Genomic DNA, 22,591 nt, shown 5'->3' with positions numbered 1-22,591 from the left:
GTTGAAGTCTGGAAGACCAAGAACACTTTCTGAGAGCTAAAAAAGACAGACAAGACAGACCCTGGAGTGGTGGTGCACTGTTCTACTGTGCAGCGACACTCACACAAATTCATTGAAGAGTCGTTAAACGCAAACATTTCCTGCATAATGAAAATGAGAATTTAATGAATGAATGAAGACCACCTCTCCAAATGTTAAGCACGGGTGTGGATCGATCATGCTTTGGGCTTGCATTGCAGCCAGTGGCACAGGGAACATTTCACTGATAAAGGGAGCAATATATTCAATTAAATATCAGCAAATTGTGTGAGCAAACATCACACTGTAAAAAAAGCTAAAGATAAAGAGGATGGCTTCTACAGCTGGAACATGAGCCTAAAACTCACAACTCAGAATCCACACTGGACTACCTCAAGAAGTGCACGCAATTCCCTCACCTAAATATCATCCAAACCTGTGGATGGGCTACAAAAGAGCGGTGCGTGTGAAATGGCCAAAGCATCTCACAGAACAAGAAGTCATTTGCTTCTTGGAAGAATGGACAAAAATACTCCAAACTAGAATTTGGCATGATTGACTAGTGTTTCTAGAACTGTTGTTTTCCTGGAATTGTCATCACAAGAGTCTCTAGAGTTCACTCCAGTGAATGGAAATGCCTTGTTGATAGGAGAGGTTGGCAGAAAATGGCCAAACCTGTTCAAGCTGACAGAAAAGCTATGGTAGCTCAGATCCCTCTGGACAATTGTGGCTGAGGCTGCAGTGGGCACGGGCTCATTAAAACCAGTCAGTAAAAAACTGTAGCCTGGTCCGATAAATCTGCATTTCTGCTGAGGCACACAGATGGCAGGGACCGAATTTGACACCAACAGCATGAAACCATGGGCCCAGTCTGCCTTGTGTCAACAGTCCAGGCTGGTGGAGATGGTGTAATGATGCAGGGAATGTTTTCTTGACTCACTTTGGGTCTGTTAATACCAATCAATCATCGCTCAAATGCTACAGCCTGTTTGAGTAATGATGCTGAGCATGTGCATGCCTTCACGATCACCGTTTACCTTCTTCTTACGGCTGCTTCCAGCACGATAATGCAGCATGTCACAAAGCAATGGTCATCCCAGACTAGGCTCACGGCAGGTTCAGTGTTCCTCAGTGACTTTTCCAGAATCCAATAGCACACTTTTGGGATGTGGTAGAATGGCAGATTTGCAACACGAATGAGCTCCTGCCAAATCTGCAGGAATTTGAGGAAGTGTGATGCAGTCATGTCAACACAGCGAGTGTCTTTTTGTTTCTGTGTTAATAATAACTGTTCATGTGACATATTTTAGTCATATGGAAATAATGCACACATTCAAATGAAGAGGATTCAATCCATCACTTTTTTCAAAAGGTGTGTGTGTGAGGGCGGGGAGGGAGGGGTCTGTGGTAATGGATACTGTGTGCCTGTGTGAGAGAAGCTATAAGTTTGTGTGTGTGTGTGTTTGTGTGTCATCTGTCTGTTGAGCTTGGAGTTTAGCCTGTCCGTCATCGCTGGTGTGATGCAGGGAGCACTCTAAAATAAACTTCAAACACGCACTCTGGAGGAATTCCTTTCTCACTGCCGAGGTGTGTGTGTGAGCGAGAGAAAGCAAGATCATGCATGAGGCTGACAGATGCGGAACTGTACTTCAGTCTTCTCTATCAGTCGACACGACACACACACACACACACCTCCCCCAAACGTACTGCCAAAGCACACAGAAAGAGATGGCACTGAAGCAGAACCCCCCGCTGCTGCCCCTCCCCAAACACACTGAACACTGAAGCCTCCACCACACACACACACACTCATACACAGATTCTCTTTCCTTTTCTCTTATCACTTTTTTCTCTTCTTCTTTTCCCTTTCCTTCTTTTTTCTCTCGTCTTCTCATCACTTTTTCCCTATTTTCTTTTTTCTTCTCTTCTTTTATTGTTATTGTCTCTTTTTTCTCTTCTCTGCTCCTTTTTCTTCATCTCTTCTTTCTCTTTTCCTTTTGTCTTTTTTCTCATTTTCTCTTCTCATACTCTCTCTCTCTCTCTCTCTCTCTCTCTCTCTCTCGTTCTCTTTCTCTTTGTCTCTTTGCTTCTCTTAACTTTTCTTTTTTTCCTTTTCCTCACGTTTCTCTCCTCTCCTGTTCTCATCTTTGTTCTTCTTTTCTTTACTTCATTTTCTTAACTTTTTTCTTCTATTGTTTTTTTCTCCTTTTGTCACTTTTTTTCTTTTATACTTTTTCTCTTCTTTTTTTCTTTACTTTTTTCCTTTTTTTTCTTCTTTTCACTTCTCTTCACCAAAATGTTTCTCCCTTTTTTCTCCTTTTGTCTTCTTTTTTCTTTTCACTTTTCTTTTTTTCTGTCTCCTTTTCTCCTCTTCTCATCATTTTTTATTTCTCTCATTTTCTCTTAATTTTTTTTTCATCATTCTTCACTTTACTTTTTTTTCTAGTCTCTTCACTTTTTTCCTTGCTTCTTTTTTTTCCTCCTCTTTTACTTAGTTTTTCTGTTTTTCTCTTTTTCACTTATCTTTACTCTTGTCTTTATCTCCACCTTTCTTACTCTCTTAGTTTCCCTTTCTCTTCTCTCTCTTTTCTCTCTCTCTCTCTCTCTCTCTCTCTCTCTCTCTCTCTCTCTTTCTGGGGTCAGTGGTTGCTGTGGTAGGCCGTAGGTGACAGGTCACCAGCTCCATAGCTCTTCCTCTCAGCCTGGTTCTTTCCAATAAACTGGAGGTGTCTCCAGTTTTCTGAAACACTGATTTCGTGCTTCTCCGTACACTCAATCTGCCGCATTAACACTAACTTTGTCTGTCACTGTTGACACTAATAGTCTTGTTAAACGCACTCAACACGCCAAGAACAGTTACAGAGTAGTGAGAGGATGGAGGGACTGAGGTTACTCTGTCTGCAGAAAGCCATTCTGGCCTGTGAGGAAAAATGTTGTACTTACAGTAATTTCCTAATGAGATGAGATCCGGAATCCTCGGAATAGATTGGCAAAAACAGTGCCGTAGAGACGTGTTTAGCTTGTGCCCTGGTTTTCAGTGTAGTTATAATTTGGTAGTGTATTGAGGGTGGTCGTCATGTTGCATAGCATAATAAAATTACAGAGTCGTGATCAGGGATTTAAAAAAAACAACTTTAAGAAATGAACAATTTAAGAACGCTAAATGAATAATTCCCCTTATGTAGAGCAGTAGTATATCTTTAGAAATATAGGGAGCATTTAAAAAAAATGCATTTTTCATCCTTTTATCTGCTTCTTTCCGGTCAGGGTCGTGGTGGGTCCAGAATCACTGGGTCCATCACATGGTACCACACACACGCACCCACCCATACCTGGGGCAATTTTTAGTTCTGTATCGGCTTCTGTTCACATGAGCATCCTAGTAATTACTGTAGTTGCTGTCTGTCCATAAATAAAGGGTTTAGTCATCAGCTTCAGTTTGATCAGATTACACACTTCAAGTTTCAGAACTACGTAATGATTTACTTTGATATGAATTCATTGAACACCAACATGGTCTTTTACAGGTACTCCAAATTCCTTCATCTATAGGTATACATATAGGTATGGGTATATATTAAATTTGTATGTAAGTGTCTGTATGTAGTATTATAACCCATATATATTGTATATAAGTATAATATATAATATTATTAGTAATATATCCTATATTTATTATCTATGTATATAAATCTATCTATAATGTCATGATCTAACCTATATGTATTATTTATGTATATATAAGTATCTACATGTGATGATGTGAGTGTGTGAGTGATTGGTTGTGTGTGGTACCCACCGGAACCCTGACCAGGAACAGTAAAGGCTATCCAGGATTTTTTAAACATCCGACACCAAAAGCACATTTGGGGTGAGGAGTTTGGGGGCAGGGTGTTATTTTTTTACCGATGTGATTCACCTCTTCACTGCTGGTGCTCTTGAGCCGACTGGCCTGTGCTCTCTTTCCCCTCCGGCTCTTCTGAAGTGCTGCTCGGAGTGGCTGTAGAGACGTGGGTCAGGAAGTGGACCGAAGGTGAGGTGTTGACATTAGATTACGGAGAGGAAAGCAGGGATATGACTAACACATTTGGAGCATGTGTAGATCTTAACCTTGATTTAGGCTCAGTGGGATGCTTTGAGTTTGCACACTGTCCAAAAAACACACCATACATCTGCACGCTCAGAGACTGCTAGTGTGTGAGTTATGAATGTGTGTGTGTGTGTGTGTGTGTGTGTGTGTGTGGAGAGAGAGAGAAATTAGAGAGAAGACCACCCAGTTCACCTCTGTGCTTGCATAATGGATGAATTATGAGCATAGGTTGACGGATGTTTTTGAATTATGATGATTGTGTTGGTATTGTTTGAATTGGAACATTCATATAGGATCAGTGCGTATGTGTGTATGTGTTTATTTGTTTTTCAATGTTTTTTGTTTTCCAAAGTTTTTTTTCTTTTAAGTAACAAGAAAAAGGCAGGTCTTATTTCCTGGACCAACAAAACATACTAAAAACATATGGTGACATACATAATACATATGGGCTTTGTTATTACATATATAATACAAATGGGTTATATACATGGCTGTAGAAAACATTTTTTATTTACAGTCATTGGGTTATATTATTACATGTAAATATCAACATATACATAAATAATACATATAGGTTGACATGACATTATAGATACATTTATATAAATAGATAATGAATATATATTATACTTATATACAATATATGTAGGTTATAACATTACATATAGACACTTCCATACAAATTTAATATATATGGGATATACACAGTCATATCAGAATATTATGAGCACCTCTGGATTGCAATGAACTCTGCCCAGGACGTCACAGAGGCCACATGACAGGGTTTGCTGCACATGTAAATAAGCGAGCACACCAGTCAGTTGTTGCAGAGTGCAAAACTATCACAATTTGACTGATTTCCAAAAGGGTGAAGGATGGTAGCATTTTAGAAACCACTAACTTCATGTTTTAGAGCCGCTGTAGTGAAAGTGTCTCTCAACAGCATAACAGTGGTGCTCTAATTTTGATCTGAATCAAAACCTCATAACTTATTTTACATTATGTAATAACAGCGTTTGTGACACAGACCAAAATAATTTACAAAATTGTAAATTTTCCTTTTAACTTTTTGAAGATGTGTAACCCTGTGTTAACTGCGCGAACCCTGTGTGTGTGTGTGTGTGTGTGTGTGTGTGCGTGCGTGTGTGTGTTGATAATCCTGTTCCCTAGTCCTGTCCCCCATCACTCAGTGCTGGGAAGCCCACGCCCAGCTTGCTGGACCGGTCCCAGCTCTGTCCAGCTCCAGCGCCTCCGAAATGGAGAATCCATTCCCCACCGCCCCGTTCCACCTCAGCAGGAGCCTCACGGATCCATTTCAACTCCATCCAACGGGTCCTCAAACGCCCCCCCACTTCTGGGTTTCCATAGAAACATGCCAAGAATACACCCTCCACTTTCAGGAAACGGGCAGGCTTAACTGACCGCAATTATTGTGGCTTTCTGTTATCGTGTTATCCTGAGTGGCTCATTCAAAATTCATTGCCTGTGGGGGAACGGTTAGAGAAAGAGTCTGCTAGGTGTGTGTGTGTGTGTGTGTGTGTGTGCATGTGTGTAAGGACTGACTTTGTGAGTGTATGTAGGGTCTAAACCCGTATGAAAGTATTTTTTTTTATGCAAAACGGAGCCCAACAGCTATATTACTCAGTAAAGCACTGCATTAATAAGTGTCCCAACTATCAGAAAAATACACAACAAGTCAAGGTTGCTGGTTCGAACCCCAGGACCAGCATCCATGGTCAAGGTGCCCTTGAGCAAGTCACCTAACCCCTAGATGCTCCCTGGTCGATGAGGTGGCTGAACACCACTGATTTTATCGGTCAAGAGATATATTGTGCAGGCCCTAAAGTGTATGTGTTAGGCCCAAGATACCATGGTAAATACCATGGTGATGGTATAAACTCATTTACCACTGTTTTAAAAAGAAATTGTGCATTAGTGCAAGATGTAAATGTAGCTTGGAGCCAGCTCAGGCAGATCATGCCTATAAGAAGTCGGCTATGGGACTGTACATTTCAGCGTCAGGTTTCACACCCTGAACAAAACAGATTTGGCTCTTTTTACAATCAGGCTAAGCTAAGTGGCTACGAAATGTGTGTGTGTGTGTGTGTGGTATTACTAACTCTGTAGTCACTTAGCTTAGCTTGATTGCACAAAGAGTCAAGGCTTTGTGTATGTTTGTGTGGTATTCACAGGTCTGTTCTTATTGCGTTATTAATTGGCCAAAAAAACAGATGAGACAATAAACTACTACCACAAACTACACTGCTGTATTCTTAGATTCAACAAAGATTCAACTTCATCTCACATACTATCCCTGTATTTGCTTCCATGGCCACTTCAGAGTTGTCTCAAAATTACCAAGAGAAGAAAAATGTGTTGTTTTAATTTTAGCCGCAGTTGTAGTATCCAGACAGAAGACCATTCTGGGCCATTTAAGACACTTAGGGCATTAGGTGTGACAGTAACTGTATTGTTATATCCAACGGTAGCAGCATTTGAATTCTGGGCCGTACTTCTGTGGCACCACAGGCAACCTACAATGCGAAAAGTACAGTATTTCTATTTTGACCCAAAACTAGCCCAAATGTAACTGGCTGTGACTGTATTCTGGCACCCAGAGAAGTGTGTGGTTTGAGACACAGCAAAACAAACACAAACAGCATGGGAAAGGGCTGTAGCTGACGTAACACAACTGGCAGTTAGTGTTCTCCTCCAAGCGCGTTCAGCTGTCCAATAACATTTGGATTAGTGGCAGTTTGAGAAGATGTAGAGGCTGGCTTCATGTGTCACAGAGAAAGCACATGCTGACTTTTACCCCTAGCACTGAAGGCATTGTGGTGGGAAGAGGCCAAGTTACTGGGAAGACACTGGAAATGACTAAAATTGGGGTGAAAATTGGGTAAACAAACAAACAAATAATTAAGTAAACCTACTTAAATTTAAACCGGTTTAAATGCATCCCCGTTTTAGACATTAAAGAGCTGTATTTGGAAAAAAATGTTTGGTACTGTACATATACGCAGACTTGCAGGACATGCCACTGAGGAAACCAAGCCCAGCCTCCAGTTTAGTGCTGTGCCCACTGTATTCCACTGATGCAGTGCAAACTGATCTGAAATCAGCTGAGGAGTGTGTGTGTGTGTGTGTGTGTGTGTGTGTGTGCCTAACAGAGGCCCTCCAGTTTAATATAGCAGGGGCAGTAATTTAAACACACCTCACACGTCTTCATGTGGAACTGGAGCACATGTTGCTGACAGGGGAAATCAGCACAGCACATAAACAACTCACTGACACCTCACACACTCTCAACAATTTATTATAATTAATAGGTTTCATATGAAACGGAAACATGGGACATATTCAGCACACAGTAAACACTCGCACATTGTACACAGGCACAGCCACGGAGCTGAGCCTACTGAAGGACAGTTTAACTGGGATCGGCTCGTCTTCCTTTAGCTTCAGTGGAATAGTTTAATAAAACTTCTCTCCTTACCCCAACAGTAATCCATCGGCCAAGACATGTCTAATGAAATGGAAGCGTATGTAGAGTACTTAGCAATTCTGCAAACTCCATGCCTGAATGTTTTCAGAGACCTGACAAAGTTATTGTTAAGTAATCCCAAAAACAAATGTACAGACAAAATGTATACATAATGCAATAGCCGTTTAGCATTGTGCAAACTGCATTCCTCACCAAAGTCCTCGCCAACTCGTCTCAAGCCACATCAAGCTGTTAACTAATCTCAGATAGACCCGCTTATGTGGTTTCTGACACTGTACTACAGACTGTTCAACAAAGCCTTAAAAAAAAGTTGGCAGCTATTTGCTATTAGGCATGTGGTGTTCTTTAGTCAATTTTATAGATCGAAGTACAGGGGAACATTAAACCATTCTACACCCTCAAAGAACTAAAAAAAATAAAAAAGTGCCATCTGGGAATTAACAATATTACTAAGCCAAAAAACTTCTTTAAAAAAACTTATTTAAGCTCAGTTATATATCTTAATTTTTAGTTATATATGATATATTATCAGTTATATATGATAATCTTAATGTTTTAATGAATGAACAGGTTCAACTCCAACTTTTCCCATATCAAGACAGAAGATACAGCCAAGCGAGGTCTTGTATTTGTTAAGACTTGAGCTTGACTGAAGCTCTTACACATCAGTTTAATTACCTGTATAATTTACCAATCTAATTCTAATGTATGGTACCAATTCATGAGTAAAAACATCACTCTACGCTTCTTGAAGTTCTAGTTAGGTCACTGACTGAGTACAAGCTGTAGTCTAACATGGTTTCAGTCATTTGTTTGAAATGGTGGCAGCTCTGTGCCAGGACCCTTTATTAAGTCAATGCAAAACTACTGCATATTAATATATTAATATATATGTTTATGTCTGCTACAAGTTTCAAACAATATTGTAATATTTTTAAATGTTTTAAATGTTCACGGTTTTAATCTAGAACAGCCCAGTTCTCTTAATGCTGGTTATTCAATAGGGGCACTAGCAGACATTAGTGTCATAGAGGTGGGCCCATACTAATGGTCTAACTGATGTCTAGGATTTTGTTTTTCTGTTTTTCTGAAAAAAAATGTTGGGACATTTGTTGATGATATATTTAGGTGCTTAGCAGCACTACAACGTTAATTAAGCCAATGATCAGCCAATGTTCAGTAATTTTACAAGGCTGAGGTAACAACCTTATCTAACATTGCTCATTGACAGATGACATAAGAGTGAAGTTCATTTTGAGTTTTGAGCGCGAGTTTTCTGCATCAAGGCTGTTCTGTAATCAACTTGGATCATTTACTTTTAACTCTGCTTCCTGCCATAGGTGAAGTAGTAGGATTATCTTGCCCGTTTTGCTGTGTTCTCTGACATCTATAGTAGCTAACTTTAATGCTACATCCATGCGTTACTTTGGATTAGCCTCGCTAATAACAGACACCCAAACAGGGCAGCAGAATCAGCTGGTCTTGTTAAGACTGTAAAATGCCCTGCAGTCCACTTTCCGCTTTACTTTAATGGGAAAAAAATTGGAAATGCAAATGAAGGCTGCTATGCTAAGCACGACAATCCTTCACCCATGAAATGTCCTTGAGCTTCAGCGACCTATAGTACGAAGTTGAAGGCAGCAATAATAGCGTTCCGGTTTTAGCGCTCAGGTCTTTGGATCAGTGTTGTTAAAAGATCACAGTTTATCCAAGTAAGAGTTCCTGTCATCCTTGCTGAGTTTGTCCCTCTACAGCAGGGCTGTTCAATCCCGGTCCTGGAGATCTACTACAGTTGAGCTCCACCCTGAATCTAACACACCTGATCCAGATAATGAAGGCCTTCAGGAGTAACTGAACATTAAAGTCAACTGTGTTGGATCTGAACTCTTCAGGGTGGTAAATCTCCAGGACCAGGATTGAGCAGCCCTGCGCTATAGTATTCTCCCATGTTGCCTCTGCTTCTCCTGTTTTATTGCTTTGAAGGCTCCCACATATTACAAAAGAACGCCCACTGCAACAATACCCCCAACATGGCGCATCCGTGACCTTTCACGTACTAACACACATGACTGCAAAGGCCCATTTACACTCTGCCACTGGACAACAGTGTGTCACAGTGTGAGAAAGTGCAGGTGAGATTTGATCACGAGTCCATATGACTTGAGGTAAGTGTGTCATGTGGTTTACACAATGCTAATTATGCTAATTGTTGTGGCAGAGGCTTTTATTACTTGTTAGCTACATTAGCCTTGTAGCTCCAGTGTAAAACTAACTTCAGACACCAAACACGTGCCCGTGGAGCTTCTCCTCAGGTAAGAGTCTGCTGTTACAGGTGGAGGAGTGTGGTTTTATGGCATAACATGGGGGCTTCTTTCACAAGCGTTTCACCTCCTCACCGCAGCACCACCATCCTTCTGAGTGTGCTGAAAGAAAGCCACTCCAAATGAAATACGCTGGAACCTTCTGGTACCAATCCAATGTACCTTATGCTAACAGCACACACACGTGCACACACACACACACACACACACACACACACCTCTTTCACAAGAAAGACTTAGTGAGGGGGAACAGTTGGCAGACAGTTTTTACTGCATAATGAAGTCAGCTGCCTTCAGAAGACTGCCGATCACAGCTACACTGAGGTGCTTTGACACACACACACACACACACACACACACACACACACACATATATATATATAAATACACACCCTGACTCTCACACGTCCCTTTGTCAAGCACATTAAAGTCGGTTCCTTTTATACATTTGTATATTTCTAAGAGGGTTCCTTGGCACTGGCAGAGAGTGTGTTTAGTGTGTTTCCGTTGAGTGAGCTGCTTGGCATGCGAGCATGAGTGTGTGAGTGAGTGTGTGTGTGTGTGTGTGTGTTTTCCACTCAGGCCAGTGGACAGGGGGTGGAGCGTCACAGTCTGTGTGTTGTGCTCACTTCATTAGAGTTTAAGCGTCCAACAGGGAGCCTGGGCTGCTTTTCACATCACACACACACACACACATCATACACACCACCTGTGATTGCCATTACACACTACATATAGTGCTCAACACACACACACTGTCACATGCCTGCAAAACACAACATACTGTGTTCGACACACATGTGTGGAGACTGCACAAACACACTCTACATGTATAGACACACTCACGCTACATTCAATACAATGCCAATCATCTGCAGGCTCACACAGTGCTTTACCAACAATACCGCACACACTTGTTCTGCAGAGTGCAGAGTGTGTGTGTGTGTGTACAGAAACATACAGGCCGAGATCTTTTAACTGTTTATTAGGGCTTTCAGCTGGCTGGGTTGTGTGTGCTGGGTAGTGATGTAGGAACATTCAGCGCCCATTGCGAGAGGGCTGTGTTGTCACACAAACCATAGAACACATGGATACACGTTACACATTGTCTAATTGATCTATTCATGCTCCGCCCACTGATGCCTTCTTTCATAGCAACTGTTGTGGAGTCGGACAAGCTTTACAAAATGGTGTCTAAACTCCCATACAACCTAAGGTAAAACCGTAGGCCACAACTCAGGTAATGCCAAAATACACAATGTGGACAAAAGTATTGGGACACCTGCACATTCATTTTTTGTTCTTCTGAAATCAAGGATGTTAAAAAAAGCTGCTTTTTTGGAGTATCTGTTTCTACTGTCTTAAAAAGGCTTTCTACTAGAATTTGGAGCATTGCTGTGAGGATTTTATTGCATTCAGTGACAAGAACGATACAGAGGTCAGAATGTTGGATGATCACCTCCCCACCCCACCTCATCCCAAATGTTTCATAATAAAAGATCAATGAAATCCTTTCTCCTGATTAAGTGTGCTGAATCTCTAATGTTGCGTTTACTGTTTCAAATGCTGTGCTATCCAGCTGGACTGCGTTGCTGTAGATTATCGAAACTAGCAAACTGGAAATGAAAATTAATTTGCCACCACGATAACATTAGCTCAATTGCACTGCGAAAAAAAACATCTCATCTCCAAAATGGTAACTTCTCAGGAGAAGTTCTTAGCATTGAATGTAAGTTTATGTAAAGACACTTTATTCCAAGTGATTTTGGAGCATTTATGTGGGTTCATTCATCATGAAATGCTCACACAATGTAAAAAGCAGCTGCTGTGTTCAATTAATGTGGAAAAATAAAAATCGACCAGTGATGATCATACAGAACATTGGGAATGTATTAAAATTAATATAATAAAATAAAATCTAGGATGCCTCATATTCAATTTTGTCTCTTTTTCCAAATGATTTTCTCTCAATATGTGTCATGGTTATTTTGTAAAGCAACTTTGAGCTTAGGAAATGAATAAAACTAATAATACACGAGAGGAAGTGCTATAACTTGATTGCTATAACATGAGATATTGGGACTGGTGCACGAACATTTTCTCAGCCAATCACATTGCGGGATCGGAACTAACTGTGGTATAACATGTAATAACATTGCTTTTCTTTTGGCCATGTTCTTGACGTTAAACCATACATCTTGGTGTTTAGCTTGTATCATTCCAGTCCACAGTTATGGGAGTGTTTGCCAGTGTTCTGTAAAGTCCATCCAACCTGACAACAGTTGCAATGATAAACTCTACTTCTATACAGTACTGGAAAAGGTTCTTTGACGATTGTAAAAAACTTTTTTGGGTGCCACACAGAACCATTTTAAAAGGTTCTATAAAGAAATATCTTATTCAATTAAAGCTTTAAATTGTTCTTTGAGTTGTCGTAGCCGTATACAGAACTATTGCCTTTACTAAACAACTCTTAAAGAACCCTCTTTTTAGAACACAAATGTTCTGAGCGTGGATAGACAAACTGACCTTCATTCATTAGAACTATCTCCTTGGTGCACTGAGCGCATTCAGTGTCCTGGGTTTTGGGCTGTGTTACGGAAGCCACAGCCACATACACATACACACAGACACACACACACATACATTGAGATTTTTTTTCATTGCTGTGTGCTGCATAGTGATATGAGCGCCCACTGTCTCCTGGCTTGAGGGCCGCTGTGTAGTCGTAGAAACCCTGAAACACACAGCCACACTAAAAAAAAAACAACCTCCATTTGTTAAAACATTCTCCTTGGTATGTCCTGTATAGTGATACGAGTGCATTCAGTGTCCAGGCTTGAGAGCTGCCGTTGTCAGGAACACACAGCACACCAGCTGACCTCCATTCATTACTGCTTCGTCCTTGGCGTGTGCTGTGCAGGGAAATGAGTGTCCATATTCAGTGTCACACATTCAAACTGACCTCCATTTTTTCATCTTTCTCCTTGGCATTTTCTCTATAGTGATGTGAGTTCATTCGTTATGCAGCCCTGAGGGCTACTGTGTTGGCATAGAAACCCTGAAACACACACACACACAGATACACAACAAATTGACCTCGACTGGCTGCACACACATGATCCACCATGGGAAGGTCTCTAATGGACCCGTGCTTGTTTGTGTGTCCCTCATATGACTCCAATTCGGCTTCCCCAGTGATTCAGCTGACCTCGCTGCACAGCTTCCATTGTCTGAACACATACAAATGGACAAGTGTCCCATACAAATGGCCCACACACGGCCCGCAGTGAGCTTTCACACAGTCACGGGTGGGTGCTTTTGCTCACTGATCACACTGGTCACGCTGGCCACACTGGTGGGAGGTGGGAAGGGAGACTGGAGAGGCCTGTAGGCTCCCTGTGTTGGGTCCAGAAAGGCTGGGGCTGGAGAAACAGGGTGAGCGTAGCCGATGTACTGCGGGTGAAGGAACTGCCCCTGATGGGGCAGGATCTGGGTGGCCTGCTGGCAGTTGAGGACAGAGAAGTTGGTGGGCATGTTGACATAAACACTGGCATCTGGGGGCAGGCAGCAGGAGGCCTGCGCCCGCAGCATGGGGGCGGGGCCAGGGCGAGGGATGATGGGTGGGGCCATGGAGCCGGCGGGCGGGGCAGAGGAGCTAGAGGACGTGGCCGTACTGGACTGGCGAGAGGAGGACCCGCGAGACGTGCCAGCCATCATAGGGATGGTCTCCAAGAGACGACCCCCAGACCCGCCCCCTGAACCTCCGGAGCCGGATGTCAGCTCCTGCTTGGGTCGCAGGCAACGGCAGCAGCATACGGCTATCACTGAGCCAATCAAGACGAACGCCACGAAGACGGAGCCCACAATCAGGAAGGGCACGTAGATGGGCACTGTGGGGAGACAGAGAGAAAAAAAAACAGTGACTTTGTGTGTTCACACATACACCCAGTTAACTTTCTAAAGTAACAACTCAAAAAGGTCTGTGTTTATTGTGCTATTTCTACACCCTGTTCACTTATTAAAAATAATGAAAGATGACATTTATCTTATAAAATATGACCCTAAAGAAAGGAGAAAATAATCTTTACTAGAATTAATTTATTACTTTTAACAATTCAGTATTATCATTTCAGTGGTGTGAATGCAGGGCTCACATTAACCTGAGAATGGAAAGCACATGTTACAAATTACATGACAATATGTCTCCAAATGCTTTTCTGATCATATTTTGGATTTAAGTACAATACCGATCAACCATCCTGGTAGACTGATGTGTAAAATGAAGTGAATAATCATTTGTCAGAGATTTGACTGGATATATTTTGAAAGGTTCCAACTTTTTAAACCTCAAAAATATAATATTTATCATATTTAGTATTAACAAAGACTTTAATTGTCCTTTTTCTGCAACTATTCTGAAAATTCAATTCAAATATTTGATGATACTTAGTCAACGTGAAGTAATAGATAATAGGAGCTGATGATGTCAGATGAAGACCAGTTTGGTCGTGATTAACATTTTTTTCAACACAATTTAAATACAATAATACATTTTAAAACAAAAAACGAAACAAAGGGTTTTTTTGGGGGACTATTGTGCTCTACAATGCCCTGCATGTACACTATATGTCCAAATGTTTGTGGACACCCCTTCTAATGAAGGTCTAGCAGGTCTAGCAGTCACAGCTGGTCTAGTCCATGTAGAGAAGTACTGCCAATTAAATAGGACTATCTGTAACAGAAAAACATGAGCCTATTGGCACCATGACTAATGCCAGATGTGGGCTAGATGGGGTATAAAGCCCCGCCAGCATTGAGCTGTGGAGCAGTGGAACTGTGTTTCTTTGGAATGATGAAGAATTACTTTTGTGCTACAATACCAGTTAAACCAGTAAAACGTTTGCATCTAAATGATTTATTCATGATAATTCTTTCAACAATCTGTGAAATTTCCCTTTAATCTTAACACCTATTATTTAGCATTAGCATTAAAGTAGATACTTTAAAATGTCTGTGTAATTTCTACATCTAAGAGAGTAATAAATTATAGTGCACGCCGCATATAGACTCTTAGACTGAGGTGGGTTCATAGCTTCCTGGGAAAGTTGCTATGCTTCTGTTTTTACTCTGCCAACACATTAGCTCCAATCATGTTTTCATTGTCACTCTACACCTGTTGCAATTGTCTCTTAATTGTTGCTGTGAAAATAATACTGAAATATAACCTGCATTACTGAGCATAGATGTTGCCCTCACGACCATACAGACAACAAGCAAGTGTGTGGAATGTAGCCTGAAACCTTGCTAATCTGAAACAACGCAGCGGAGCGAAGGTGTGAAAGGACAGTTGTGTCCCACCCTGCCGAATAAAGAGACAAGAGTATTTGGTGACACTTCACAGCTTTGAAGTTTGGCTGGATCCTTAGATCAGGGGGACACAACACACACCAGTCAACGTAAGACAACCCACTGAAATGAAATAGGGGGAGGTGGGGTGTAGTGATGTGCCGCTGATGCGGCCTCAGGGGGCCCTGGACCCTCATTAGCTGTTATTAACAGTGTTTTGATCAGCTCTAATCCACCACCTGCAGCTGTGACCTCTCTGCCCTTGCTGTCTGTGTGTGTCAGTCTGCACACGTGTTATCCCACACATACCTTCAGAAATGCTCCTAAATTGAGCTTTTGACTTTTTTAAAAAACGTCTTGTGGCAGCAGACAATTTTCAGTGCAAAGTGTTTGGGTGTAGCTGAACAGCCATGTTTGGTGACTCTTAACCTTCTCAAAAAAATTAAACCACCTTAAAGGAAATGTTAAATCTAATAAATAAAGGAAATCTAATAAATCTAATGAATAAGCTAACACAAATCAGTGATGCCAGATGCAGTCAGTTAGTCATGTTTGATATCAGACGCTTTCTTCAGGAGATGCTAGGCTAACACAGCTAGCCAACACGTAACTTAAGACTGCCACCAGTCCCATGTTGCACAGACAAAACACAGTATGACTTGCTATAGTCTATAAAGACAAAAATAAAACTCTCCACAGAGCTGAATCATGGAACAGCCGTTTACTGTAGCGATATACACTTTATGTCCAAATGTTTGTGGACATCCCTGCTAAGGAATGCATCCAGCTACTGTAAGTTGCACCCATTGCTGAGACAGATGTGGAAACGCACACACAAAGCTAGTCTAGTCCCTGTAGAGAAGCAAAGCCAATAGAATAGGAGCAGATAAATATGAGCCTATTGGCACCATTGGACTAGAGGGGTATAAAGCCTCCCAGCATTGAGCTGTGGAGCAGTGGAACTGTGTCCTCTGAAATAATGTTTGGCGCTCCATCCAATACTTTCAGAATGAGTTGGGGATGAGGTGGGATGGTGATTATTTAACATCCTGCCTCACGAACGCTCTTGTTGCAATCAAATCACAGCAATGCTCCAAAATCTAGAAGAAAGGCTTCCCTGGACAGTAGAGACAGTTACTCCAACAAAAGCAGGATACACTCTTTTTTTAATACTTTTGATTTCAGAAGAAACAATGAATGAGTGGGGGTCCCAATACTTTTGTCCCCTTAGTGTTTGTTAGCAACGTTAGCTCAGAATTTCACTTTTTAACTAAAAAAGCACGTCTCTTGGCTGACAAGTTGAGCAAGGGGACTCCCAGGGTCACCACACTGGGCTAAAACATTCTTGATGTGGTCCATACGTTTGTTCATTTTTATAGCTAGCAGTGTGTCATACAGTATCTGTTGAGTTACTTAACAACTAGATGTGGTTTGGGGTAAGTGTGCGATGATTAAGACATGCAGTTAGCACAACGCTAATATGTGGTTCTAAGCTTTCATTGATTGTCAGCTATATTAGCTTCATTTCTCCAGTGCAAAGAAGCAAACCTCCGACACCAAACATGTCCTGGCTGCATTGGCGGATGGGGGAAATTTGTGTAAATTTAATATTTCACTGAGGTGTCAACATATGTGACAAGGCCCACTGTATAATTAGCAGAGGCACATCACCCATTATAACATGTAAACAGCGTTTACAGTTAATGCTATCAACACTGCATATGCAGTCTTAACAGAACCCTATCTACTGCCTCTGTTTTAGACTGGAACGTGGGCATTAGAGGGAATGGAGTTCATCCTACAGGGCTTATTAGCAAAACAGTGGGATATTCTGTAAAGCAGGGACATTTGACCCCAGAGTGGTGCACATGGGGTTTGCTGGCAGATAGGGATTGCGTGTGGCAGTTTATGGGGGCCAGGTCCTGTTTCCTCGCAGAACCTTTCTAAATATAAAAATGATAAATGTGAAAAGAAAAACAATAGGAGACTTGTTATATTAAAAGTGATCTCTATAGATGTATTGCTCCCAAGTGAAATTACTCATTTTCCAGTCAGCTTAATCCATGGTGTATTAAGGTAAAGCCTAGTCATAACAATGGGAGACATGGAAAACATTACTGGTTGTTGATGCTGAAGTCTGCAGTCTCTGGTATATGCGCTTCATTCAGCAGCTTTTGGCATAAGTCAAAAAGACAGTAACCTTGAACAGTGACCCAACTGAAAAGCAGGCTTTTTACACTGATGTTCCCTGGTAACACAGGATGTTAGTTTTGCTGTTCTTAGCCTACTTGTATCGCCTTAAAAGGTATAGCCTCATTGCACGAGTGCACACCTGTTACATTTTTGTTCAAATGGGACCAGCAGTCCTGAACAACGGTCTGTCCCAGGCCAGACTGCAGCTGTCTTCTGTTACTTCTTTCTCATATCCCCTTGCAACCATTGTTAGGATTGCTAGACCCGCTAGCTTTGCGATCTCAAATTTTTACAGCTTGTTATAAATAGGGGTGAATTTGGAGGTGGTGGATATGCCCCGTTTTTGCAGATAAATCCTTTTAAGAAACTAAGAGTGAGCACTGTGCACTCTTTTATAGTCCTGTTTTTACAGATATCTGACCTTTACTAGCTTAGGTTTCTCAAGGTTGTTCTAGGCTTAAATCTGGAGGGGGATATTTCCAGTGTTTGCTAATCCTTTTAAGAAAAATAAGGTGCCCCCTGTGTTTTAATAGCTATTTTCTTACAGATTTTTGAGCAGCCTTGCTAGTTTGCTAGCTTGTTATTTTAAAAGTAGGCTTAAATCTTGAAATGGGGCTAGATTTGAACTGTTTCTTCTAATTCCTTTGAGAAACATAAGTTGTCCCCAGTGTTTTTATGATGTTTGCTTTCTGATACCTTACTTTTTTACTGTTAGCCTTGCTATCTTGCTAGGTCAAAATCCTCAAGGCTGTTATAACCCTAACTCTTTCCACTTTAAACTCTGCTAGGCTGTTGTAACTAGTTTAGGTATCTAAGAGAGGAAGGCCTTTGCTTACTGATACTTGACTTTACTAAACAACATAAAGTGTGTTTTTATAGTGTTTTACCCCTTTCCTCTTCTTCTGTCTGACTTTGTAACAGGTTAATCCCTCTGTTTGAACATATAGGTGTGAACCGTGGTGTGCTGTGGCACGGTCCACTGCCTGTAGATGTGGGTGCACCTCTGCTTTTAGGAATGCAAGGTCTTTTGTGAACCCTCCTGGTTGGCTCCAGACTGCGATAAGGCCCAACACGAGACCACCAGACCAGACGGCCATTTTTGTATGGTGATCGCAGGGAGATCAAGATTTTAGTTGGGACTGTTAAAGCACTCCACTAAAAATGTGTTTTGGGGATTTAGGAATTGATGCAAATGGGGATGGGGGAGGGGGTGTATTATATTACTGTGGCTTCAGCACCGGGACTGTGGGGATCTGGTCAAGTCCAAACCTGATCCTCAGGTGGTGGTGGTGGTTAGGGGGGTTTGCAGTGTGAGATTTCTGCGTGATCGCAGTAGCAGCAGGAGTAGCAGCGGCAGCAGTCAGGGTAGCGTGCACATTACCGCAAGAACAAACAGGGCTATTTATAACCCCACACAGGAACAATCTGCCATTTGTGAACTGAGTGGCTCGCTTTGCTTTACAGGGTTCCATGAATCCAACAGCAGCTGTGACATCCAGCTTAACTACACTTAACCATCATGCGGCCTTAAAAAAGTGATCTACTTAATGTGATTAGGAACTGCTTTTATTTTCTTTCCATTAAAACTGCCATTTGTGACTGCCTGTTATTCAATTTTAGTAGATCTTTTCAAATGGAATTAATTAACTAAATTGAGATTGAACTGAATAAATGTCTGTTGGGCATGTCAACAATCATGGTTAACCACATCATAAAGTGGCGGGAAAGTATTCGTGAAGTAAAGTAGTAAGAAGTAGTATGAAGTGTATGATACAGTGTGTTAGAGTACTAGGACAGTGTGTTAAGTCATGGCACATGGCGGTGTTGCATATGACACTGCTACAAGACAGCACTTCAGTGACTGGGCAGTGTAATGTCACTACAGTACTTTATATGTCACACAAGTATATGAGTACACTGTTACAATACACCTTCCTGAGTATACTGCAAATACCCTCAGTTCTTAAAGAACTCAACAGCTTATTAAGAGCATAATTACTCTTGTATAATTGGATATAGTCTAGTGCAATATGTGAAACACTGAAAATATTTTTTTATCAATTTTTGATAGTATTTATAAATGTGTTACTTTTGGAGCTTTTTAGTGTTTTCCAACTTATGAAACCTCAGAAAATTAAATACTGCAAAAAAATATACATATACAATATATATCTATATATAAGTTATATATATATATATATATATATATATATATATATATATATATATATATAGTATCTTGAAAACATATCATATCAATGTCAGGTCAGCCCACGCCTACATGGCACCCTGCATAACTGCATACTACAGTGTGGCACATGACTCACTTATATGTGCCATACTGTAAGATGGCACTACTGTATAAAATAGCACTGCTGTATCCTCCATTAATAGACTATCAGACAGCACTGCTATAATGTGATAGTACTAAAACATGGCACAGGTCACTACTGTATAACATTACACTGCTATACAATCCATTTCTAGGCTATAATATGGCACATGCCACTGCCTTATATGCCTGCACTACAGCTTTACACTTTTTTAAAAAGCTGAGCCTACTTCTACATGAAAGCACTTCTATTTGAAAGCATAGATGGTCCATTACCTTGTCAAATTGTTTTTTTTAAATATAAAAGATACATCTCTTAAAAAAAAGGTTCTACAAAGCACCAAAAAGGGTTCGGCTGTTATTCCAAAGTAAAAAACAAAATCAGTGCTATATAGAACACTTTTGGAGTAGCAAAAAGGGTTTGACAATTTGACAAAATGTTCTTTAGTGGAATCCTTTTTATTTATTTATTTGTTCAACAGTTCTATTAACAATTTAACCACGCAAAACACGCAGCATACCTTTTTTTTATAGAACTGGACATGGGTTCTCAGTACCCTTTTTGGTACTGTACAGAACCATTTCTTTTTATTTATTCAACAACTCTACCATCACAGAGACGATTCGTTTAATCATTCAGATGATTATTTGAGTTGTCATGGTTGCTTTTATTTTTGCTTAAAATCTACTTCTGAACTTATAACAATAGATACAACTTTTTTGATGATCTTTAGAACCATTAAAAATATATATTCATTAGTTCCTTCATATGGTTCTTTGAGATGCCATTTGGCTTTTCCAAGAACCATTTCTACAGTACTGAAACACTAGTGGAACACCTTTTGGTGCTATGTGTGGATTGAGATGGATCTTTGAGTTGAGTCAGAAGTTGCAGAAGCCCTTTCTTAGGTATGTAGCTGCAGCATAGCACTGCTGGATTGGATGGTTCACCCACAGAATGCCCTCGTGGCCTCCATTCCTGAGTGCCAACCCGTCCCTCAGCATTTACCTGCGCCTGTGTTTTTGTCCTCCTTGCCCCCTTGTCCAGCTCCCTGGCCGGGTTGCTGCTCGTCCTCGCAGCTGCCCTGGTCCAGCCGGGCCTCGGTGCTGGAGCAGCAGTAGCGCAGCTCGCACTGGCCGCAGCAGATGATGGCCTCGGCCCCGTCGAAGCGCTCCGGACACGGGAAGCCATCCCTCCACACGCCCTGGGGGTCTCTCCAGCCGTGGCAGTACTCTCCGCTCGCCTTCACGTTCAGACTGGTCAAGAGTGTCCAAGCCACGGCCAGGGCCACGGGGAAGCCCCTGCCCTGCATGCTGCCAACACCACTCAGCGAGACCCTCTGTGCAACAAAAGCGTCCCTTTCAGGCCGGCCAAGTGGCTAATGTGGTAAATAAATGAGATTAAAAGCAGAGGGGCTGCTGAGCGGAGGCGAGCCAAGAGCTTTAAAAATGTCATTTGAGAGAGAAATTCAATTGGGCAGATCCAGCAGCGCGCGCAACCGTTTTGTCAAAGGTGTACCAGGTTCCCTTTGAGTTTGAATGAAAAGTAAGTTGATTTTTTTTATGTTAATAAAAAAAGGCCTGGGGAAAAAGTCTCAACTTCTAATGCGCCTGTTAGAAAGTTTAGAGATCTCAGGCAAAATTAAACATCATAAAAAATCCGAGGCGCTCTGAGTCCACGAGTCCGCTGAAAAATAGCCTCCACTTCTCAAATATCTTCCCCAGAGATACGGCGAAACCAACACTGACTGCGTATGTAATCCATCCCTCGCATGGCTTCTCACGAAATCCCTTTATTTTCAACCAGACAAGCAAGTTGGGTTGTTTTCTTTCTTCCCCCTATTTCACTAATCCATGTCATGCGCTTATTACCTCCTCCATTCACACTGCAGAGAAGAAGTCTCACTCAGTCTCTGCTGCAGCAAATGTCAGTAGTTTCTGACTCTGCTCACCCCTCAAGTGTCATCTGCCCTGAAGAAGCTGAAGATTTCCCTCCTCCACCCTCACTGACATCCTTTCCCAGCTCCGGTAGGTATTAAGCTACTCATTCAGCAGCGCTTGCGCACTGGCCAACTACTTTACCACTTTTTTCAAACTTTTTTTTTTCTGTTGGACTTTTTACAACTCTCTGCCTCTTCGCCAACGCTAGCTAGCAAGTGTCGCTGCGTGTACCGTGTCATCTTTTAGCACAGGAGCCTCCGTGTGGCGGTCTTGGGAATTTCACTATGTACAAAGTGCGGTGGGAAAGTAGTGGGCTGTGGTTGTTGTCACACCCGTTGTCGAACAAAGCCCCGCCTCTTCGAGCTGGGATTGGCGAGCTAAGCTCCGCGTCCTAGAACGGCGGAGTACTTGAGAATGAATGATCAGCCAATCGTAGCGCAGGGGGCGGGGCTTCAGGGTTCTCACCGACATCAGCTTTGATTTTCTTGAAATCTTGAAATTTCTCGAAAGTGCTGCGTTTGCATTTTCTTATATGTTGTAGCGTTATCTTATAGCTTTTATTCATTCATTCGTTTATATTTTATAGTTTATATTTAACTAAGTTTATATTTATTCTTTAATGCAATGGTGTGTGGACATCGATTGTTTTATTGGTTGTATCCTTTTCCACATCTTAATATTAACACTTAGGTCAAAGGTGCATTGTGGATAAAATGAATGTTATTATTTTTATAATTTGTTTGCTTGTAGTTTCCTGATGCTGGTTCAGTTAAAAGTCTTCTTGATGTTTGCATCATCATTAAATAAACAGGCCAAAGGCATTTTCTTTTCTTCTTTCAGCA

At 41.4% G+C, this 22,591-nt stretch overlaps 2 protein-coding genes across 2 annotated transcripts in view; both read right to left on the bottom strand.

Annotated features, from left to right (window-relative positions):
* Positions 1-22,591, bottom strand: part of rpl21 (ribosomal protein L21) — a 260,187-nt gene that overhangs the window by 161,495 nt on the left and 76,101 nt on the right. The gene's annotated exons all lie outside the window — the stretch shown is intronic.
* shisa2b (shisa family member 2b) lies at positions 10,929-21,242 on the bottom strand. Its single transcript, XM_072657713.1, has 2 exons — positions 20,818-21,242; positions 10,929-13,827 (listed from the first exon to the last, which is right to left on the bottom strand). The coding sequence occupies exons 1-2, from the start codon at positions 21,119-21,121 to the stop codon at positions 13,232-13,234; spliced, it is 900 nt and encodes a 299-aa protein (XP_072513814.1). The 5' UTR covers positions 21,122-21,242; the 3' UTR covers positions 10,929-13,231.

Source organism: Salminus brasiliensis, chromosome 1 (genome assembly GCF_030463535.1).
Source record: "Salminus brasiliensis chromosome 1, fSalBra1.hap2, whole genome shotgun sequence".
Classification (NCBI taxonomy): domain Eukaryota; kingdom Metazoa; phylum Chordata; class Actinopteri; order Characiformes; family Bryconidae; genus Salminus; species Salminus brasiliensis.
This window is presented reverse-complemented; position numbering and strand designations above follow the sequence as displayed.

Bases quoted from the DNA above. Each gene is read 5' to 3' on its own strand.
- shisa2b (XM_072657713.1), bottom strand. From the start codon at position 21,121: ATGCAGGGCAGGGGCTTCCCCGTGGCCCTGGCCGTGGCTTGGACACTC. The intron at 13,828-20,817 runs GTAAATGCTGAG...GTCTCCCCACAG, and splicing joins GGACAAAAACACAGGCGCAG to TGCCCATCTACGTGCCCTTC.